Raw genomic sequence first — 18,617 nt, forward strand, 5'->3', positions numbered from 1 at the left:
TACACCAATAAATTTAAAATTTATAAATGCGATAAGCGTATAGACACTTAAAACTTTAAGATAAGCTACCGCAGAGAGATGACCCAGAATCACCCATGTAACCGAGTTTGGGGATTATCTTAACGAACTACTTTGGGTCGGGGGGATGGTCTGCGCCTACAGATCTGTACACAGAATCTGGCGACCATCCGGGTCGTCTTATGATCTTTGCCTAACAGGAAAAGGTCAATTTTTGCTTTTCCGGGAGGTCAGCGAGCCTCACCAGCAGGGGACCAGTGGTCCTCACTCCGTGCCTCTTCCTAAAAGGGACATTTAAAGAGCAAGTGCTCTGGGCTTCCTAGCTCCCCCAATGAACAGGCGCAAAGTCTCTGAGCATATGGGACTTTTTTAAAGAATCCGGCGAGGGCAGAGCCGAGCTTCCGGCGAGTGTAAAAGCCTTTCTTGCATTTTTGGATACGAGAAAGAAGAGATATGCTGCCGGTGCGCTATATATCTCTCGATTTCTCCAATTTTATAGTTGGGGCACCTTGAGCAGTCCTGTTGTCTCTCGGTGTCTATGATTCTTTGCCTGACCGTAGCTTTTGCCTGGCCCAATCCCAGACTTAGAAGGGCTTGAGGGGCAAAACCCAGTTAAGATTACATGTAAAATAATTGTTCGCGAAACTTGGTTCGTCTTTAAGCTGCAGTTAGCAGCCAGCTACCTAGGCAAACATGAACCATGCTATCAAGATTTAACAAGAAAACCAGGATATGTTGCTAAAACAGAAGGGAACTGATCACACAGGAGCCTCAATGGGGGATGACTTAAAGAATGAAGAAAATCAACCTGGGTGGTTTATTTTACAAACCCCTCCTGACTTTCTTGAGAAAGAACGAGACTGCAACAGGGAATCTTAACTCACCTCTTCCTCCAGGCATCTGGGTTGAGCCATAGGAGCAGAAGCTCAGTAGAAGAATTAACTTCGGAGCGACAGTCATTCTCAAAGCCTGAAGGTGATGCCCGTGCAGGCAGCCTGCCCCCTTTTAAGAGTCTTTTGTATATATAAAAAAATTGGCTGGAGAACTCATGAAACCTCAGCTCTGCTCCCCCTGCTGAGCGCCTGGGCTTTGCTGTTTATGAAGCTTCATTTCTGCCCTCTGAAGTTTTTATTCGCTCCGATGCTCATAGGAGACGTCATCCCTGGCTCCTGGTCCAGCGGGAGAGAGCGAGAGAGTGAGATAAATTAAATTAGGAGAACAAACAGTGTATGAGAAAACCATCAAGACGACTGCTTACCTTGCGGTGGTGGATTGGCATGTTTTTATTTTCTAATGAAATCGGGGGGAAACAACAACTCGGGGATTAAAATGTTTGGAGGAATGATTTCCTCCATAGCATTCTTCAAAACTCACCTTCCCCTGTCCCTGTGAAACCTTAGTTGGTGAAAAGTTGCCCCTTACGCACATTCCTTCTCCCCGCCACCTCCTCTCCCACCACTGCTGAAATCCCAACTGTAAGCTCTTTGCGGGCAGAGAGCTACTCTGCTTTGGTTTTATGGAATGCCTAAGAAGCATTTTGCGCTTGGCAGCAAGGTGGCAGAGGTTCATGCTTCGTGCTGTGCTTAGCTGAGGCTCAGCCACCCCAGACAGCTTGTGCCCCCCATGCCTGAACTGCCCCCTCCAACGTCCAGTTGTGGGGGGGAGGGGGTCAGGGGGGTCCAAGGCTTGGCCAGTGGCCCTCCACAAAGGGGTAGGTAACAGTGCCCTTCAGATGTTCAACTCAACCTATCTGACCATTGACTGGGCTGGTTGGTGGGCACTGGAATGCAAGCGCCTCTGGATTGCCGTAGGTTCCAAGTTGTTAAGTTGTGGGTGAACATACAGTGGTGCCCCCGCAAGACGAATGCCTCGCAAGACGAGAAACCCGCTAGATGAAAGGGTTTTCCGTTTTTCGATGCGCTTTGCAAGACGAATTTCCCTATGGGCTTGCTTTGCAAGATGAAAACGTCTTGCGAGTCTTGCGATTTTTTTCGCACCCCCCTTTTCTAAGCCGCTAATCCGCTAATAGCCTTTTTAGCCGCTAAGCCTTTAATAGCCGCTAAACCGCTAATAGCGCTAATCTGCTAAGCCGCTAATAGGGTTGCTTCGCAAGACGAAAAAACCGCTAGACGAAGAGGCTCGCGGAACAGATTAATTTCGTCTTGCGAGGCACCACTGTATCAGACAACACAGCAATTTTTCCAAAGCAGCTCTTTATTTGTAAGCTGGGACAGAACTGAACTGAACTGCTCAGTCAGCCTGCTTATATAGAGCTCCAGAACAACGTAACTGTAGAAACTTTCTAAAACTATCCAAACACTGAACGTCACTTTCGATCCTTCATTTGCATACAAACTATCCAATCACTGAACGTCACTTTCGATCCTTCATTTGCATAACTATCTACAGTATCCCCCTGCTGGCCCAGGGTGAGAACTTCAGTACATAACACAAGTCCCCCGCAAAAACCATACAGGACTTTCTTTTTTTGTGGGCGCTAGCAATTGGTATCCTGCGATTTGATGAATTGTGGGCTTTCTTTCTACTTTTTAAGAACAGATGAACAGCCAAAGGGGCCCCCATCTAAGTTCATCATCAGGGCTAGATTTCGGTTTGATGAGGCCCTCAGCTACTGAAGGTAATGGGGCCCTTTATATGTCCAGCTGTCCTTTGTCAACAACAAATTGTTGCTGCTTTTGTTGTTGTTGTTGAATATATGCTATATGGTAATTTATGGACCTAATAGGTATCTAAAGCCATTCGCACACAACAAATAGGAGCCTACACAACACAAAACACTGTTGCTGTATGTAGGTTTTATTTTATTTGTGTTTTATCTTATATTTTAGAAATGTACATCCAGTTTTCCCCCCTTTAAATTTTATGGTGGCCCCCAAGAGAGTGGGGCCCTAAGCTATAGCTTGTTTAAAGGTAAAGGTAAAGGGACCCCGGACCATTAGGTCCAGGCGTGACCGACTCTGGGGTTGTGGTGCTCATCTCGCTTTATTGGCCGAGGGAGCCGGCATTTGTCTGCAGACAGCTTCCGGGTCATGTGTCCAGCATGACTAAGCCGCTTCTGGCGAACCAGAGCAGTGCACGGAAATGCCGTTTACCTTCCCGCCGGAGTGGTACCTATTTATCCACTTGCACTGGCCTGCTTTCGAACTGCTAGGTTGGCAGGAGCAGGGACCGAGCAACGGGAGCTCACCCCGTCATGGGGATTCAAACCGCCAACCTTCTGATCGGCAAGTCCTAGGTTTGTTTAGCTTGTATGTAAATCCGGCACTATTCAGCATCCTGTCTTCCATCCATCTTTCTTTCTTTCTTTCTTTCTTTCTTTCTTTCTTTCTTTCTTTCTTTCTTTCTTTCTTTCTTTCTTTCTTTTTTCTTTCTTTCTTTCTTTCTTTCTTTCTTTCTTTCTTTCTTTCTTTCTTTCTTTCTTTCTTTTTTCTTTCTTTCTTTCTTTCCTAGTGGCCAACCAGATTGGCTAGTAGCCATCCACAGTCCACCCCCACCCCCACCCCCGTGAATTTGCCCAGTCCTTTTTTAAAGCCATCCAAGTTTGTGGCCCCACTGCAGGAGGGAGTTCCATAGTTCAGCTGTGCTGCGTAAAGGAGGACTGTCTCTTACCTGTCCCAAATCTTCCAGCGTCCAGCTTCTTTGGACATCTGCCAATTGTAGCATGACAGAGGGAGGAAAACTTTTCTCTGCATCAGACCATCGGTCATTCCAGCTCAAATACTGCCTGGCAGCTGCTCTGCCCCATTTCAGGCAGGAGACATTGAATCTGGGGACTTTTGAATTCAGAGTATATAATCTGCCACTTTTGGTTAAAGATGAAGTGAGATTCTAGTCCTCACTGTTCTGAACAATGGAGTACAGTTGTACCTTGGATCTCAAATGCCTTGTCTCCCGAACAAATTGGCTCCTGAACAATTGAAACCTGGAAGTGACTGTTCCGGTTTCTGAACGTTCTTTTGAAAGCCGAATGTCTGATGGGGCTTCCGATTGGCTGCAGGAGCTTCCTGCAGCCAATCGGAAGCTGCACTTCGGTTTATGAACGCTTTGGAAGTCGAACGGACTTCTGGAATGGATTCTATTTGACTTCCAAGGGACGACTGTAATTGAAATAGGAACTTTGGACGCTTCCTTATTCTGAGTGAGGCCTGTGGTCCATCCAGTCTTAACTGCTGGAGTTTGAACTAGCGGCCTTCCGCAGGCTCTCTACCACGGAACTGCAGCCCTGCCCCTAAAAATAAATCAAGACTCTGGTCCTCATTGTTGTGAATAAAGGGCGAATTTACAGGAGGGGACATTTTATCATATGTGGTGGGATTGTAAGGTAATTTAAAAATTTTGGGAAATGATATACAACGAATTGAAGAAAATGTTCCATTTAACATTTGTTTAAAAACCTGAAGTATTTTTACTAGGGATTGTAGGGAAAGACCTGCCAAAAAAGCTGAAAAACATCTTCATGTATGCGACAACGGCCACGAGAGTTCTGGTAGCACAAGGATGGAAGGCTGAAGGAACCCCAACTAAAGAATCATGATAAGAAAATTTGATGGACTATGCAGAACTGGCAAAACTGACATATAAGCTATGGGACAAGGATAACTGTGATTTTAAGGATGAATGGGAACCCTTTATAAAGTATTTGAAGACACAACAAAGCGAACTGGACTCCTTGGCAGGTTTTGAATAAACATTCACAAACTTTTTATTGATAATAATCAGCTAGATAGTTTGAGTATTTATACAACTGTATAACATGCAGAAAACAGCATTTTTAGAGAAATCAAAGAATGGAACTGAGGGAAGTCGGGGGGGGGTTCTGTGGGGGGAGGGAGGGGAGGGAGGAAAATGGGGGGGAAATAAGGATGATATGTTTTTTTCTAATTTTGAATAAAAAGTTATTTTTATTTAAAAAGGGTGAATTTACATTGCACCTTTATATTGCACTACTCTATCCAGTTCAGCCTCCTGCCAACCTAGCAGTTCGAAAGCACCTCAAAGTGCAAGTAGATAAATAGGTACCGCTCCGGCGGGAAGGTAAACGGCGTTTCCGTGCGCTGCTCTGGTTCGCCAGAAGTGGCTTAGTCCTGCTGGCCACATGACCCAGAAGCTGTACGCCAGCTCCCTCGGCCAATAAAGCAAGATGAGCGCCGCAACCCCAGAGTCGGCCACGACTGGACCTAATGGTCAGGGGTCCCTTTACCTTTATCCAGCTCAGTATTGTCAACACTGACTGACAGCAGTGGCTCTCCAGGTTTTCAAACGGGGGGCCTTCACAGCTCCAACTGGAAGTGCCAGGGCCTGAACTGGGAATTTTCTGTAGGCAAAGTTACAGTCCCTTCTCCAGGCAAACATGACAGCTTGACCGATGTCTTCCCAGCCCAGCTGGCAAGCTGTTTTTTTCCAACCGGAGCGTCACTTCAAAAGAAGTCTTATGTATGTGATTTTTTCTCTCTCTTCTTCTTTAAAGAGAGTTGTTGTCGGTGTTGGGGAAGGGAATTCGTGGAACATGGGTTGGAGCGGCAGGAGCAAACAAGCGCCTCTTGTTAGACCATCCCGACAGGAATTCCCATTAAGAGGGCTGAACTTAGAATATGGAGCAATAGCAGTCCATAGGGGCAGGCGAGCCTCAAAGCCCAACATTATTATTATTTTTTAAAAAAAGAAAAACCCCTGTGTCTAGAAATGTCTGATCCAACACCAATAAAAGTGAGGCCATATGGAAAGAGCGATTTTCTTCATCCAAGCGAGGTGTTAATGGATTGTTTTTTGGGAGTGGGGGAGCCCCTCCCCCAAATCTTGGAGGCCAAGCACCTTGCAAAAGCAGAGCAAGGGTCACCTTGTGGTTACGCTTTGTTCAACGCTCCCCTCCCCACTGTAAAGACAGGAGGCTGTGCCCTTTCTGTTGCCAACTTCTATTTACCAGAAGAGCTCCTGCGCCTTTAAGAGCAGCGCTTCCAACGTAGCAGATAAATGTTCTTCCCCATGCTGTATGGAGAGAGTCAAAGTTCAGCTGCTATGTCAATGTGTAAAGGGATCCCTGACCATTAGGTCCAGTCGTGGCCGACTCTGGGGTTGCGGTGCTCATCTCGCTTTATTGGCTGAGGGAGCCGGCGTACAGCTTCCGGGTCATGTGGCCAGCATGACTAAGCTGCTTCTGGCAAACCAGAGTAGCGCATGGAAATGCCGTTTACCTTCCCGCCGGAGTGGTACCTCTTTATCTACTTGCACTTTGACGTGCTTTCGAACTGCTAGGTTGGCAGGAGCAGGGACCGAGCAATGGGAGCTCACCCCGTTGCGGGGATTCGAACAGCCGACCTTCCGATCAGCAAGCCCAAGGCTCAGTGGTTTAGACCACAGCACCACCCGCGTCCCATGTCAATGTGAGTCATGCCAATAATTGAGCCATGGGAGCAGGTGCTGTAGGGGGAAAGTTGGCAACCCTTTCTCCAAGGAGTTGCCTAGAACAACATGTTCCTAAGCTGTCCTGACAAGACAATTGTCTTGGTGGTCTACAAAAAGGGCCTCCCGGTCTTTGGAGGCAAGACTGGGAGACGGGGCCTCTTCAGTGGTGGCCCCATTGTTCTATAATTTCTTACGCAGGGCAGCAGCCGAGCTAGGTTTGCTGATGAGAATTTTAAGTTTTAACATTTCACAGATGTTTCAGGACACGCAAACACAAAGCTGTGTGCATGGATCAATCACGGGAAGGCAAATCAGAGCCACCACTCTGGTGGGAATCACGCAAGTGGGCAAAAGGAGACCTGTTCTCTGGATCTGATGAGCTGCCAGAGCATCATGGAAATGTTCCCTGATGTCCTGATTTGTGTGGGAGACCACCTAGGCGGAGGAAGCAGAAACTGCCAGGAACAATAACCTTGACCAGGATCAAATATTCAGGACCACCCCCCTCAAAAAGGGAAATAAAAAGCAGAACATTGTGCAGAACCTCTGTTTGGCTGCTTCGAATTTGGACCCTGCTGCTGCTGATTATTTTTGATATTTGTGGGCTGGGACAGAGCCACTGGTCCATCGGCTCTGCTGTGACCCATTCCATCAGTCTCCCTCAGTGGGAGAGATTGGTAGCAGGAGGCCCAGTTCCATCAGGTACCTCCTTCCTCTGAATGTTGCCAGCTGGTCAATATTAGGAGCCGTCGTTTAGAAACCGATGCTTGAGTTTCAGTTTTCCTCTTCCCTCCTGCTCCCTTTCCCCTTGCGTGTTGTGTTGTGAGTTGGGGTTTTTTTTTTTTTAAAAGAGTGTAAGCCTGCAGGTCAGGGCTGTCTTGTTTTGACTGTATGTAAGCTGCTCTGGGTTTTTTTCTGGCTGAAAAGCAGGGTAGCAAATCCTCTAATTTAATAAATAAATAGCACCGTCTGCACTGATTGATAGCATTGCTGGCAAAGTCAAATTGCTGGAGAATCACAGCTCCTGCTGTGGCTGCAGAGACTAGCAACTCGTAGCTGCTGCCTCCTGTGTTGTTCATCAAAGTGATCTCCCTGGGGCAAATGATAATGATAATAATAATAATAATAATAATAATAATAATAATAATAATAATAATTTATTTATACCCTGCCCATCTGGCTGGGTCTCCCCAGCCACCCTGGGCGGCTTCCAACAAAGTATTAAAATAAGTAGTCTGTTAAACATTAAAAGCTTCCCTAAACAGGGCTGCCTTCAGATGTCTTCTAAAAGTCTAGTAGTTGTTTTTCTCTTTGACATCTGAAAAAGAAGAAGAAGAAGAGTTTGGATTTGATATCTCGCCTTTCACTCCCTTTAAGGAGTCTCAAAGCGGCTAACATTCTCCTTTCCCCTCCTCCCCCACAACAAACACTCTGTGAGGTGAGTGGGGCTGAGAGACTTCACAGAAGTGTGACTGGCCCAAGGTCACCCAGCAGCTGCATGTGGAGGAGCGGAGACGCGAACCCGGTTCCCCAGATTACGAGACTACCGCTCTTAACCACTACACCACACTGGCTCTCTGGTGGGATGGCATTTCACAGGGCGGGGGCCACTACCGAGAAGGCCCTCTGCCTGGTTCCCTGTAACTTGGCTTCTTGCAGTGAGGGAACCGCCAGAAGGCCCTCGGAGCTGGACTTCAGTGTCCGGGTTGGATGATGGGGGTGGAGACGCTCCTTCAGGTATACTGGACCAAGGCCGTTTAGGGATTTAAAGGTCAGCACCAACACTTTGAATTGTGCTCGGAAACGTACTGGAAGCCAGTGTAGATCTTTGAAGACTGGTGTTATGTGGTCTCGGCAGCCGCCCCCAGTCACCAGTCTAGGTGCCTCATTCTGGATTAGTTGTAGTTTCCAGGTCACCTACAAAGGTAGCCCCATGTAGAGCACATTGCAGTAGTCCAAGCGGGAGATAACTAGAGCATGCACCACTCTGGCCAGACAGTCCGTGGGCAGGAAGGGTCTCATCCTGCATACCAGGTGGAGCTGGTAAACAGCTGCCCTGGACACAGATTTGACCTGCGCCTCCATGGACAGCTGTGAGTCCAAAATGACTCCCAGGCTGCACAGCTGGTCCTTCAGGGGGCACAGTTACCCCATTCAGGACCAGGGAATCCTCCACACCCGCCCGCCTCCTGTCCCCCAAAAACTGTACTTCTGTCTTGTCAGGATTGAACCTCAATCTGTTAGCCGCCATCCATCCTCCAACCGCCTCCAGACACTCACACAGGACCTTCACCGCCTTCACTGGTTCTGATTTAAAAGAGAGGTAGAGCTGGGTGTCATTCGCATATTGATGGACACCCAGCCCAAACCCCCTGATGATCTCTCCCAGCGGCTGCATGTAGATGTTGAAAAGCATGGGGGAGAGGACGGAGCCCTGAGGCACCCCACAAACGCCTGGGGCGTGTGTCTGGAGGTCTTGGGCTGCCCTGACCACAAGACCCCCTCTCTCGGCTTCGCTGAGGTGATCTAAAGGAAAGCAGAGCAAGAAAGATTAGAATCATAGAATCATAGAATCCTAGAGTTGGAAGAGACCACAAGGGCCATCGAGTCCAACCCCCTGCCAAGCAGGAAACACCATCAGAGCACTCCTGACATATGGTTGTCAAGCCTCTGCTTAAAGACCTCCAAAGTAGGAGACTCCACCACACTCCTTGGCAGCAAATTCCACTGTCAAACAGCTCTTACTGTCAGGAAGTTCTTCCTAATGTTTAGGTGGAATCTTCTTTCTTGTAGTTTGGATCCATTGCTCCGTGTCCGCTTCTCTGGAGCAGCAGAAAACAACCTTTCTCCCTCCTCTATGTGACATCCTTTTCTATATTTGAAGATGGCTATCATATCACCCCTTAACCTCCTCTTCTCCAGGCTAAACATGCCCAGCTCCCTTAGCCGTTCCTCATAAGGCATCGTTTCCAGGCCTTTGACCATTTTGGTTGCCCTCCTCTGGACACGTTCCAGTTTGTCAGTGTCCTTCTTGAATTGTGGTGCCCAGAACTGGACACAGTACTCCAGGTGAGGTCTGACCAGAGCAGAATACAGTGGCACTATTACATCCCCTGATCTAGATGCTATACTCCTATTGATGCAGCCCAGAATTGCATTGGCTTTTTTAGCTGCCGTGTCACACTGTTGGCTCATGTCAAGTTTGTGGTCAACCAAGACTCCTAGATCCTTTTCACATGTACTGCTCTCAAGCCAGGTGTCACCCATCTTGTATTTGTGCCTCTCATTTTTTTTGCCCAAGTGCAATACTTTACATTTCTCCCTGTTAAAATTCATCTTGTTTATTTTTGCCCAGTTCTCTAATCTGTCAAGGTCGTTTTGAAGTGTGATCCTGTCCTCTGGGGTGTTAGCCACCCCTCCCAGTTTGGTGTCATCTGCAAATTTGATCAGGATGCCCTTGAGTCCATCATCCAAGTCGTTGACAAAAATGTTGAATAAGACCGGGCCCAAGACAGAACCCTGTGGCACCCCACTAGTCACTCTTCTCCAGGATGAAGAGGAACCATTGATGAGCACCCTTTGGGTTCGGTCAGTCAGCCAGTTACAAATCCACTGAGTGGTAGCATAGTCAAGACCGCATTTTACCATGCGGTAAAATGTCAGATGTCTGACACCACCTTGGCTTCTGGAGTTGAGTTGCCAGAATGAGGTGTACAAGGTACTGTTGAATCATCTTGGGAGTCCACTCCAGATCCGAAGATCTGCTCCTTATCTTTTCCTTCTCTTTACACTGTTCTGCAAGGCGCTGGGTAAGGATTTTAATCCCAAAGCCTTTCTTACAAATGAGTAAGAGCTGTTTGACAAGTGGAATGGTCTCTCTCTGGAGCAAGGGTCAGCAAACCTTTTCAGCAGGGGGCCACTCCACTGTCCCTCAGACCTTGTGGGGGGCCGGACTATACAGTGGTACCTCTGGCTGCAAACAGGATCCGTTCCAGAGGCCCGTTCGCAACATGAAAAGAGCGCAACCGCAGTGGTGCATCTGCGCACACATGGGTTGCGATTCGCTGCTTCTGCGCATGCGCGCGGCGTCCTTTTGCGCTTCTGCACATGCGCGAGCGGCGAAACCCGGAAGTAATCCTTTCCGGTACTTCTGAGTCGCTGCAGGACGTAACTTGAAAGAACGTAACATGAAGCGGACGTAACATGAGGTATGACTGTATTTTGGAAAAAAATATATGAACAAATTTCTATGCCCCACAAATAACTGAGATGCATTTTAAATAAAAGGGCACATTCTACTCATGTAAAAACATGCTGATTCCCGGACGGTCCGTGGGCCGGATTTAGAAGGCAATTGGGCCGGATCCGGCCCCCGGGACTTAGTTTGCCTGCCCATGCTCTGGAGACTGTGGACGTTCCTTCCTAGGAGATTTTTAAGCAGAGGTTGGGAGGCCCTCTGTCAGGGATGCTTGAGCTGAGATCCCTGCATTGCAGGGGGCTGGACTGGATGACCCCTGGGGTCCCCCTTCCAACACTACAATTCTGCCACAAGGTGACGGAGCTTCAGGAACAGAGTTATCCTTCTTCCAGGTGGGCTACCTTCCCATGCTGATGAGCCCCATTTATCCAGCAGCAGCTATCCAGGATTTCAGGTTGCACCACCTGAGGGCGGGGGAATCCTTGGGACCTTCTGCATGCAGAGCAGGTGTCCTTATCTCCTGGGCCCTTGTAGCTCCGTGCCAGGGGGCGGAAGGACGGCTCGCAATGTTTTAGGTCAACGAGCAAATAAAAAACCTCCCCTCTCCAGTAAGGCCAAAGTCTAAAATTACTGAACTGCATCACTGGCCTCCCTTAAGCTGCCAGTTGGTCGCAGGACAAATTAGTTTAGCCAGGAAAGAGAATTCCAAGACTTTGCTTTTTCGGTAAGAGGAGGTGATGTTCTCCTGCCTCCTGGACGGGGTCTGGAAGTTATTTTTCTCTATGTGTGTGTCGTTTCTTTCTTTCTTTTTTGTGCGTGGCAGAAGCATGCAAGACCCGGTAGCCAGCGGATGGCCTTTGGGGATGCTTTTGCTGAGCACACGGCGTCCCAACAGGGTGAGATCACTCCTTTCCTTTATTTTCCTTGGAAAAACACACACCCTGAGCCATTCCTCTGATGGTTCGGGGAACTTGCGGCTCTCTCCAAAGCTCGCTGTTTTCCCCAAAACAAAGACTTTACCCACAGAAGCTGAGGACAAACACACCTCAGCAGGCCAGGTGGCTACTATCTGACTTAATGAAGAGGTAGCAGGAGGAAGGAAAAGATTCTGGGAAGCTTAAGGATGTGGGTCTACTCCCAACACAATCCTGTTCCCCACAGAGGCCAACTGGACAGCTCAGGGAAGCCCACAAACAGGGAGGGAACAGCTTTCTCCCATGGTTGCTCCCTAGCCCTATCTCAGAGGTAGACTGCCCTGGACATGGAAGTTCTGCTTGGGCAAAGGATATAGAAAGAAATGTGTTGGTTTGGACCAAAGCTGTGCCTGGTCTGTGTTCAGTTCCTAGCATCTCAAAGTTTTGGTGCTGACCTTTAAAGCCCTAAGCGGCCTTGGTCCAGTATACCTGAAGGAGCGTCTCCACCCCCATCGTTCTGCCCAGACACTGAGGTCCAGCGCCGAGGGCCTTCTGGCGGTTCCCTCATTACGAGAAGTGAAGCTACAGGGAACCAGGCAGAGGGCCTTCTCGGTGGTGGCGCCCACCCTGTGGAACGCCCTCCCATCAGATGTCAAAGAGAAGAACAACTACCAGACTTTTAGAAGACATCTGAAGGCAGCCCTGTTTAGGGAAGCTTTTAATGTTTAACAGACCACTGTATTTTAATACTTTGTTGGAAGCCGCCCAGGGTGGCGGGGTATAAATAATAAATTATTATTATTATTACTAAGGAATGTGCTCTATCTGAATCTACAGAGCAGCTGCTACCAGTCAGTGTGTGCAGACCAAACTAAGCCTGATAATGTATAAGGCAACTCCTTGTGTCCTTCTTCTTATCCTGATTCATGCAGTGGAAGCAAGGGGACGGAGGTAATTCAGGGGTAGACTGCCTCTGTGTCTGGAGGCCCCATTTGTAGCCACCTAATCGAACGTCCTGCCTCCCAGCATGGCTAATGAGATGCTTCTGGAAAGACCACAGGGAGGGCAAGAAGGCGAAAGGCCCTGCCCACCGCTTGCCAAAACCTGCGACCAGCACTGGCTTGGGTTGAGAAGGTACCTAGAGAGATCACAAAGCTGAGACTCATAAATCACAAAGCCCATCATTCTCTTTCTAACTGCAGCCAGCCGAAGACCCTGCAGTTGAGAAAGCTATCTCTTGCCCACTCTAACCAGGTTATGACCCCTGTGTCTCCAGCAGTGATCTGCACACGTAGTCAGAGGCTGTAGGAGCCCCAGGTGGGTCTGGGGCAGGGCTCAGAGCGGATTACAGAAGGTAGGTGTGCTGCGTCCAGGGGTAACCCGTGAAACGCAGTCCAGGTCTGGACCAGAATCCAAAGGTCCTGCTGGGAGTCAGTCCGACAGGGCCAAGGCAGGACACAGTCAGGAAACCAGGCAAGGACAGGTACAGGATCTAGAATACAGCAATGTTGCTCCCACAACCTGGGGCGGGGTCCGACAGTCTTTTATCTTTGTTGGGGTAGCGGCCGGTCCTGATCCCCCGGCGACTCACCTCCCTGTTTCGCCCGAAGGCGAGCTCTCCTCCTGCGAGTACTCAGGTCTCTCCTCTCAGACCTCAGACCTGAGTCTCTGCAGCTCGGGAGACGTCGGTGGGTTACTAGACCCAGAGGCCTCCTCTGTCAGGAAAAAGCAGCAATGCAAGAGCGAGCTGCAGGTGTCTGCAAAGCAAAACAGGATGTTGATGTTTGGGACTGTACTATTGGAACAAAGGGGCAGTCTATTCACTGTACTGAGCACCGGATGTTAGCTCAGAGTGTCATCTGACCTGTACTGGAAGTACAGGGGTGGAGTTTCTCTCTACTGTTGGAGACTGGAGAGTGCAGACGTGTTTCTCTGTACTGCTGCAATGACAGAAATAAAGACATGTAAATAGATTTCTGTCTGTCTCTTTCCCCTCCCTGAGGGAAGCAGGGAGGAGGGAGGAGAGGTGTGTCCCTCTCACGCTGAGTGGGATCGCCGATAGTGACCTTGCCTGTATCCTGCCGGGAGACGCAGACGGGGAGGTCAACAAGGATCTCAAGCCGAATGCCTGGAGTGTGGCCAGTTACCTCTGACTGCGGCTTGAGAATCCGACATCCTCAGTCTCCCCTGACCCAACTGGTAGTGGAGCAGCTGTAAGCGATGGCCCAGCTGGAGGCAGCGAGGTCATCCCTGCATCTGGAGCCAGGACAGGCTCAGGCCCCTGACTCGGCCCAGCTGGGGTTTGTTGCAGGGGAACCCGTGCAGACTGGGACTCTTCAGGATCAGGCCCCAGACCTGGTTCAGATGATGCCTGAGGCAGAGGATCCGGTGCGGACTGAGACTCCTCTGGCTCCGAGTCCGAGTCCCAGGCCATCACAGTAGGGAGACCATCGCACCTGAGGTGGGTGGGCAGGACTCCCCAGAGAAACCTCCCAGGCCACCAGGACCTATAAGGCTGGAGACTGGACCCTGGTGGGTAGCTTTCCTTTGCCAACACATCACCTGTTCAGGAGCCCTTCAGGAGGGAGGCTGTGGAATGGGGGAGGAGTGCTCATCTTCAGGCCCTGAAGGTCTCCACAGGTGAATTTAGCCTGGAGGCAGCAGTCCGGACAGAGGTACAAAATAATAATAATAATTTTTTATTTATACCCCGCCCTCCCTGGTTCAGAAAACCGGGTTCAGGGTGGCTAACAACAAATTTAAAACACTTGCCGGTAATTGATGCAAGAAAAAACAGCATAAAATGCAGTATAAAACATGAATAACAATAAATTCAGAATTCAAAAATCAATTTAGGGGGAAAATCCATCCAATAAACATTAGATAATCCCCAGGGCTAGCTGGCTGAATTAGTCCTACTTGGGCCAGCAAGGAGACCAGGGGAGAATTAGCTGTGGGATCCCAGAGCGGGGAATCTTCATAAAAAGGGGAGCGGGAGGAAAGGAAGGGGAATAAAAGATCAGGCGGAATTCAAATTGAAAGCCAGGTGGAATAGCTCTGTCTTACAGGCCCTGCGGAAGGAGGTTAAATCCTGCAGGGCCCTGGTCTCATGGGACAGAGCATTCCACCAGGTCGGAGCCACCACTGAGAAGGCCCTGGCCTCAGTCTACTCCCAAACTCTGTCAGAGCAAGGGGTTTGCTTGGAGCTGTCTGTGCTTCAGCAACCTTTGTCCAGCCTTGCCGCTTTCCTCCAGTGGTTCCGGGATTGGACCAAAACATGATAAACCCCTGTGTGATGGGTAAGTTCACGTAGGGAGAAGGGTCCTCCGAAACCCGGAGCCAACACAGCTAACCACCCTCTGCTCTCTGCCCACAGTATCTGGTCCTGTACCGGGCAGTCATGGAGAATGGCCAGTGTTCTTAGACCTCTGCAGCTTGACCAGCTCCCTTTCAAAAAACTTGTAAGTGTGGGGCTGTTGCCACTGGCTGGTTTTCCTTCCATAGGTCGGGCATCGAACCCATTTCCTGGGGGATAAGGTAAAGGTAAAGGGACCCCTGACCACTGGTTCAGTCGTGACCGACTCTGGGGATGCGGTGCTCATCTCGCTTTACTGGCCGAGGAAGCCGGCGTACAGCTTCCGGGTCATGTGGCCAGCAGGACTAAGCCACTTCTGGCGAACCAGAGCAGTGCATGGAAATGCCATTTACCTTCCCACCTATTTATCTACTTGCACTTTGAGGTGCTTTCGAACTGCTAGGTTGGCAGGAGCAGGGACCGAGCAAGGGGAGCTCACCCCGTTGTGGGGATTCAAACCACCGACCTTCTGATTGGCAAGTCCTAGGCTCTGTGGTTTAACCCACAGCGCCACCCGTGTTCCTTCCTGGGGGGTACTTTCTGTATAACAAGCTCCCCCCTCCCCAGCTATTGGTTGGTCTCTGGTGATGTCCACCAGAGACCATCTCTTGCTATTCTACTTCTCTTCTTCCTTAAAAAGAAGTTGTTTGCTTAATCAAAATGCCAATCTCTCTCTCTATATATAAATATATATTCAAGATGGAGGGCAAGCAAGGAAGAATTGAGTCAAGGGCATAAAGCGAGCCAGGAACTGAAAACAGTATTATTACCATAAGGCTGATTTCTGGTAAAAAGTTGGGATCCAAACGAGAAACGTGATGCCAAAGTGTGTGTTTTTGTGACCTCCCGCAGTTGGGTCAGAAGTTGTGTGTGTGTGTTGGGGAAATATCAAACATCAGCCGCAGGAGTCGCTGGTTTTTGCCATCTCTTCTCGCTCCCATTGTCCAGCACGGGTCCATTTCATGATTTCATCCCCACCTGACCCGTGTTCCTTCCACCTCCTCCTCGTCCCACAGAGCGTTTCCTTTCCATCGGTTCCTCTTTCAACCAGTAGCTCAGCTACCGCCTAGGAACTCAGCCCAGGGTTCTAAGAAGAGGAGGGGAGGGGAAGGCGATTGTCTTTTAATTGAAAATGACATGAGTAGCAAAGGAAAAAATGTCTGAGGTTTCCTGCCAGGCCCTTTTAACAGCTCCTCCGGGCGAGCGATCACGCCATGCGCTGCGTTGGGTGGCGGTAGGAGAAGCAAGCTCTGGCAAGCCCCGGCAGGGCCGCCTGCAAACCTCATCACAACGAACCATTTGGAGAGTGAAGCCGAGGGGTGGGTGGGGGGAGAGAGAAAAGAACGGACAAACACACAAGAATCAGTATCCTCTGTGGCCAAAGTAAATGAAGCCCACCAGAACATCAGCAACAAAGTGGCCCGGCCAGATGGGTGAACTGGATAAGAAGGTTGTGGTTGTGGTGGTTGTTTTAACAGCCCTTGTCCAGATTTCTGGCTTGTTTGGAAGATTCAAGACCAGGTTTCCTCAGCCTCGGCCCTCCAGATGTTTTTGGCCTACAACCCCAATAATAATAATAATAATAATAATAATAATTTATTATTTGTACCCCACCCATCTGGATGGGTTTCCCCAGCCACTCTGCACAGCTTCCAACGAAGATTAAGAATACATTAAAATGTCACACTTTAAAAACTTCCCTGAACAGGACTGCCTTCAGATGTCTTCTAAATGTCAGGTAGTTGTTTATCTCTTTGACATCTGGTGAGAGGGCGTTCCACAGAGCGGGCGCCACCACCGAGAAGGCCCTTTGCCTGGTTCCCTGTAACTTGGCTTCTTGCAGAGAGGGAACAGCCAGAAGGCCCTCGGCGCTGGACCTCAGTGTCCAGGTAGAATGATGGGGGTGGAGACGCTCCTCCAGGTATACTGGACCGAGGCCGTTTAGGGCTTTAAAGGTCAGCACCAACACTTTGAATTGTGCTCGGAAACGTCCTGGGAGCCAATGCAGGTCTTTCAAGACTGGTGTTATGTGGTCTCGGCGGCCGCTCCCAGTCACCAGTCTAGCTGCCGCATTCTGGATTAGTTGTAGTTTCCGGGTCACCTTCCAAGGTAGCCCCACTACCCTAGCTAGCAGGACCAGTGGTCAGGGATGCTGGGAATTGTAGTCTCAAGACAACTGGAGGGCCGAGGTTGAGGAAGCCTATTGAGGACAGTCTACAAGCCAGGACTTCTCTTCACACAACATATAGTCAACGTCCACCAACTTGGATGGCTTTGAAAGGGCACACGGCAAATTCATGGAAGAGAAGGTTTGTCTGTTGATGGCTAGTGGCTCCAAGGGCTTTGCTGTGGCTTCAAGTGATGTTTCTGAATACCAGTTACTGCACGAGGGGAGAGTGGTTTTGGGTTCAGATTCTGCTTGGCGGCATCTGGTTGGCCACTGTGAGAACAAGGTACTAAACTAGATGGGCCTGATCCAGCTAGCTCATCTTCTGTACATATGTTCTGTTGTGCAGCCAAAAGTCTTTGTGCGGGTGGCAGCGTGAGAACGGGCCTTTTCGGTGGTGGCTCCCAACTTGTGGGATGCTCTCCCCAGGGGAACTCGCCTGGTCCCTTCATTACATATTGCGCCAGGCGAAAATGTTTCTCTAGAACCAGGCTTTGTTTGATTAAACAATCTGTGACCTTTTAAACAAGTTTGTGGGACAGGGAGTGGTTTTTTTTTTGGTATTATGTTACGTATTTTTGTGTTTTTATATTGATGGCTATGTGATTTTCGGATGAAGGGCGATATAGAAATTTAATAAGGAAGAATAAGACTTTGTTGGCTACCATCCAAAACATGCAATGCACAAATTAAAAGCAACAACAACCCATCAGTTAAAACGAAATCTGCTTCAGTGAAAAGTTCACTCAGTTTGTTTCTCCGGCAATGCCAGCCATCGCCTCCAAAAGAACACTCAACCCACCTCAAATGGCTTGGCAGAAGGGCAAGCTTTATAGCTGGCACCAAAATAAATCATTATTATAATCTCCACTTCCCCCTAATCAGGTCCCAATAGGGTTTCATCCCAGTGAGGCGTGTCTCAGGATGACGACCCGGGGCTGCCTGATCTTCTTTCCACAAGCACTGCCTGTTCGTTGGTTCATTTGCTCCTTCAGCCATATGGCGGCCTGTAAAGGTTTCCCAAATTTAGCCTTGGGCCCTGAGCGATGCATCGCTTCCGTCCACATAAGCTGAACATTGTTAATGCTGTACAGATGGGCGGATTGTACAGATTCCCCAGACTCTGCAAAGGTCTCCCCCCCCCTCTCTCTGGCCAAACTCTTCTGTTGCTGAAGGAGGAGTCTTACACAAGGCTTCTCTTTGTATAGCTGCCTGCGGTTGACAGTGGTGGTCCAGCTTACCTTTCCGTTCCTCCTTGCCTACTGAGTTAACTGCTGCCCTTTTGCTTCGGCGACACTAGTCCTTTTCTACGGAATTGACGCAATTCATTTGCACAAGTTATTATAGGGGAGAATCCGCCAGGCTCCTGCGTTCCAGTCTTCTCTGCATCGCCTTCCTGTCTTCTCCCACTCACCAAGACATGGGGTTTAGGGGGACTTTCCTCCCCTTTGACATGTAGTCTCTCTACAGAGGCGCTCTACGGAGTCTCAAAGCAGCACTCAGGCACTGGGGGAGAGGGGCTGTACGTCTGTTTCTGCTGGG

General features: G+C 49.3%; 2 protein-coding genes and 1 long non-coding RNA gene across 3 annotated transcripts in view; 1 reads left to right on the top strand and 2 right to left on the bottom strand.

Annotated features, from left to right (window-relative positions):
- Window positions 1–1,313, bottom strand: part of COMP (cartilage oligomeric matrix protein) — a 54,319-nt gene extending 53,006 nt beyond the window's left edge. The window contains exon 1 of the mRNA XM_082206343.1: window positions 903–1,313. Coding sequence (XP_082062469.1) covers window positions 903–978 — 76 coding nt within the window. The 5' untranslated portion in view covers window positions 979–1,313. The remainder of the gene's footprint in view (window positions 1–902) is intronic.
- LOC309523108 overlaps window positions 1–18,617 on the bottom strand; it is a 152,692-nt gene that overhangs the window by 133,528 nt on the left and 547 nt on the right. The window lies entirely within an intron of this gene.
- The window catches only part of ABHD8 (abhydrolase domain containing 8), a 47,133-nt gene continuing 43,363 nt past the window's right edge, over window positions 14,848–18,617 (top strand). The window contains exon 1 of the mRNA XM_082206552.1: window positions 14,848–15,014. The gene's annotated coding sequence lies outside the window, so the exon portion shown is untranslated. The remainder of the gene's footprint in view (window positions 15,015–18,617) is intronic.

The sequence above is a fragment of the Podarcis vaucheri genome (assembly GCF_965113315.1).
Source record: "Podarcis vaucheri genome assembly, chromosome: 18".
NCBI classification, from domain to species: Eukaryota; Metazoa; Chordata; class Lepidosauria; order Squamata; family Lacertidae; genus Podarcis; species Podarcis vaucheri.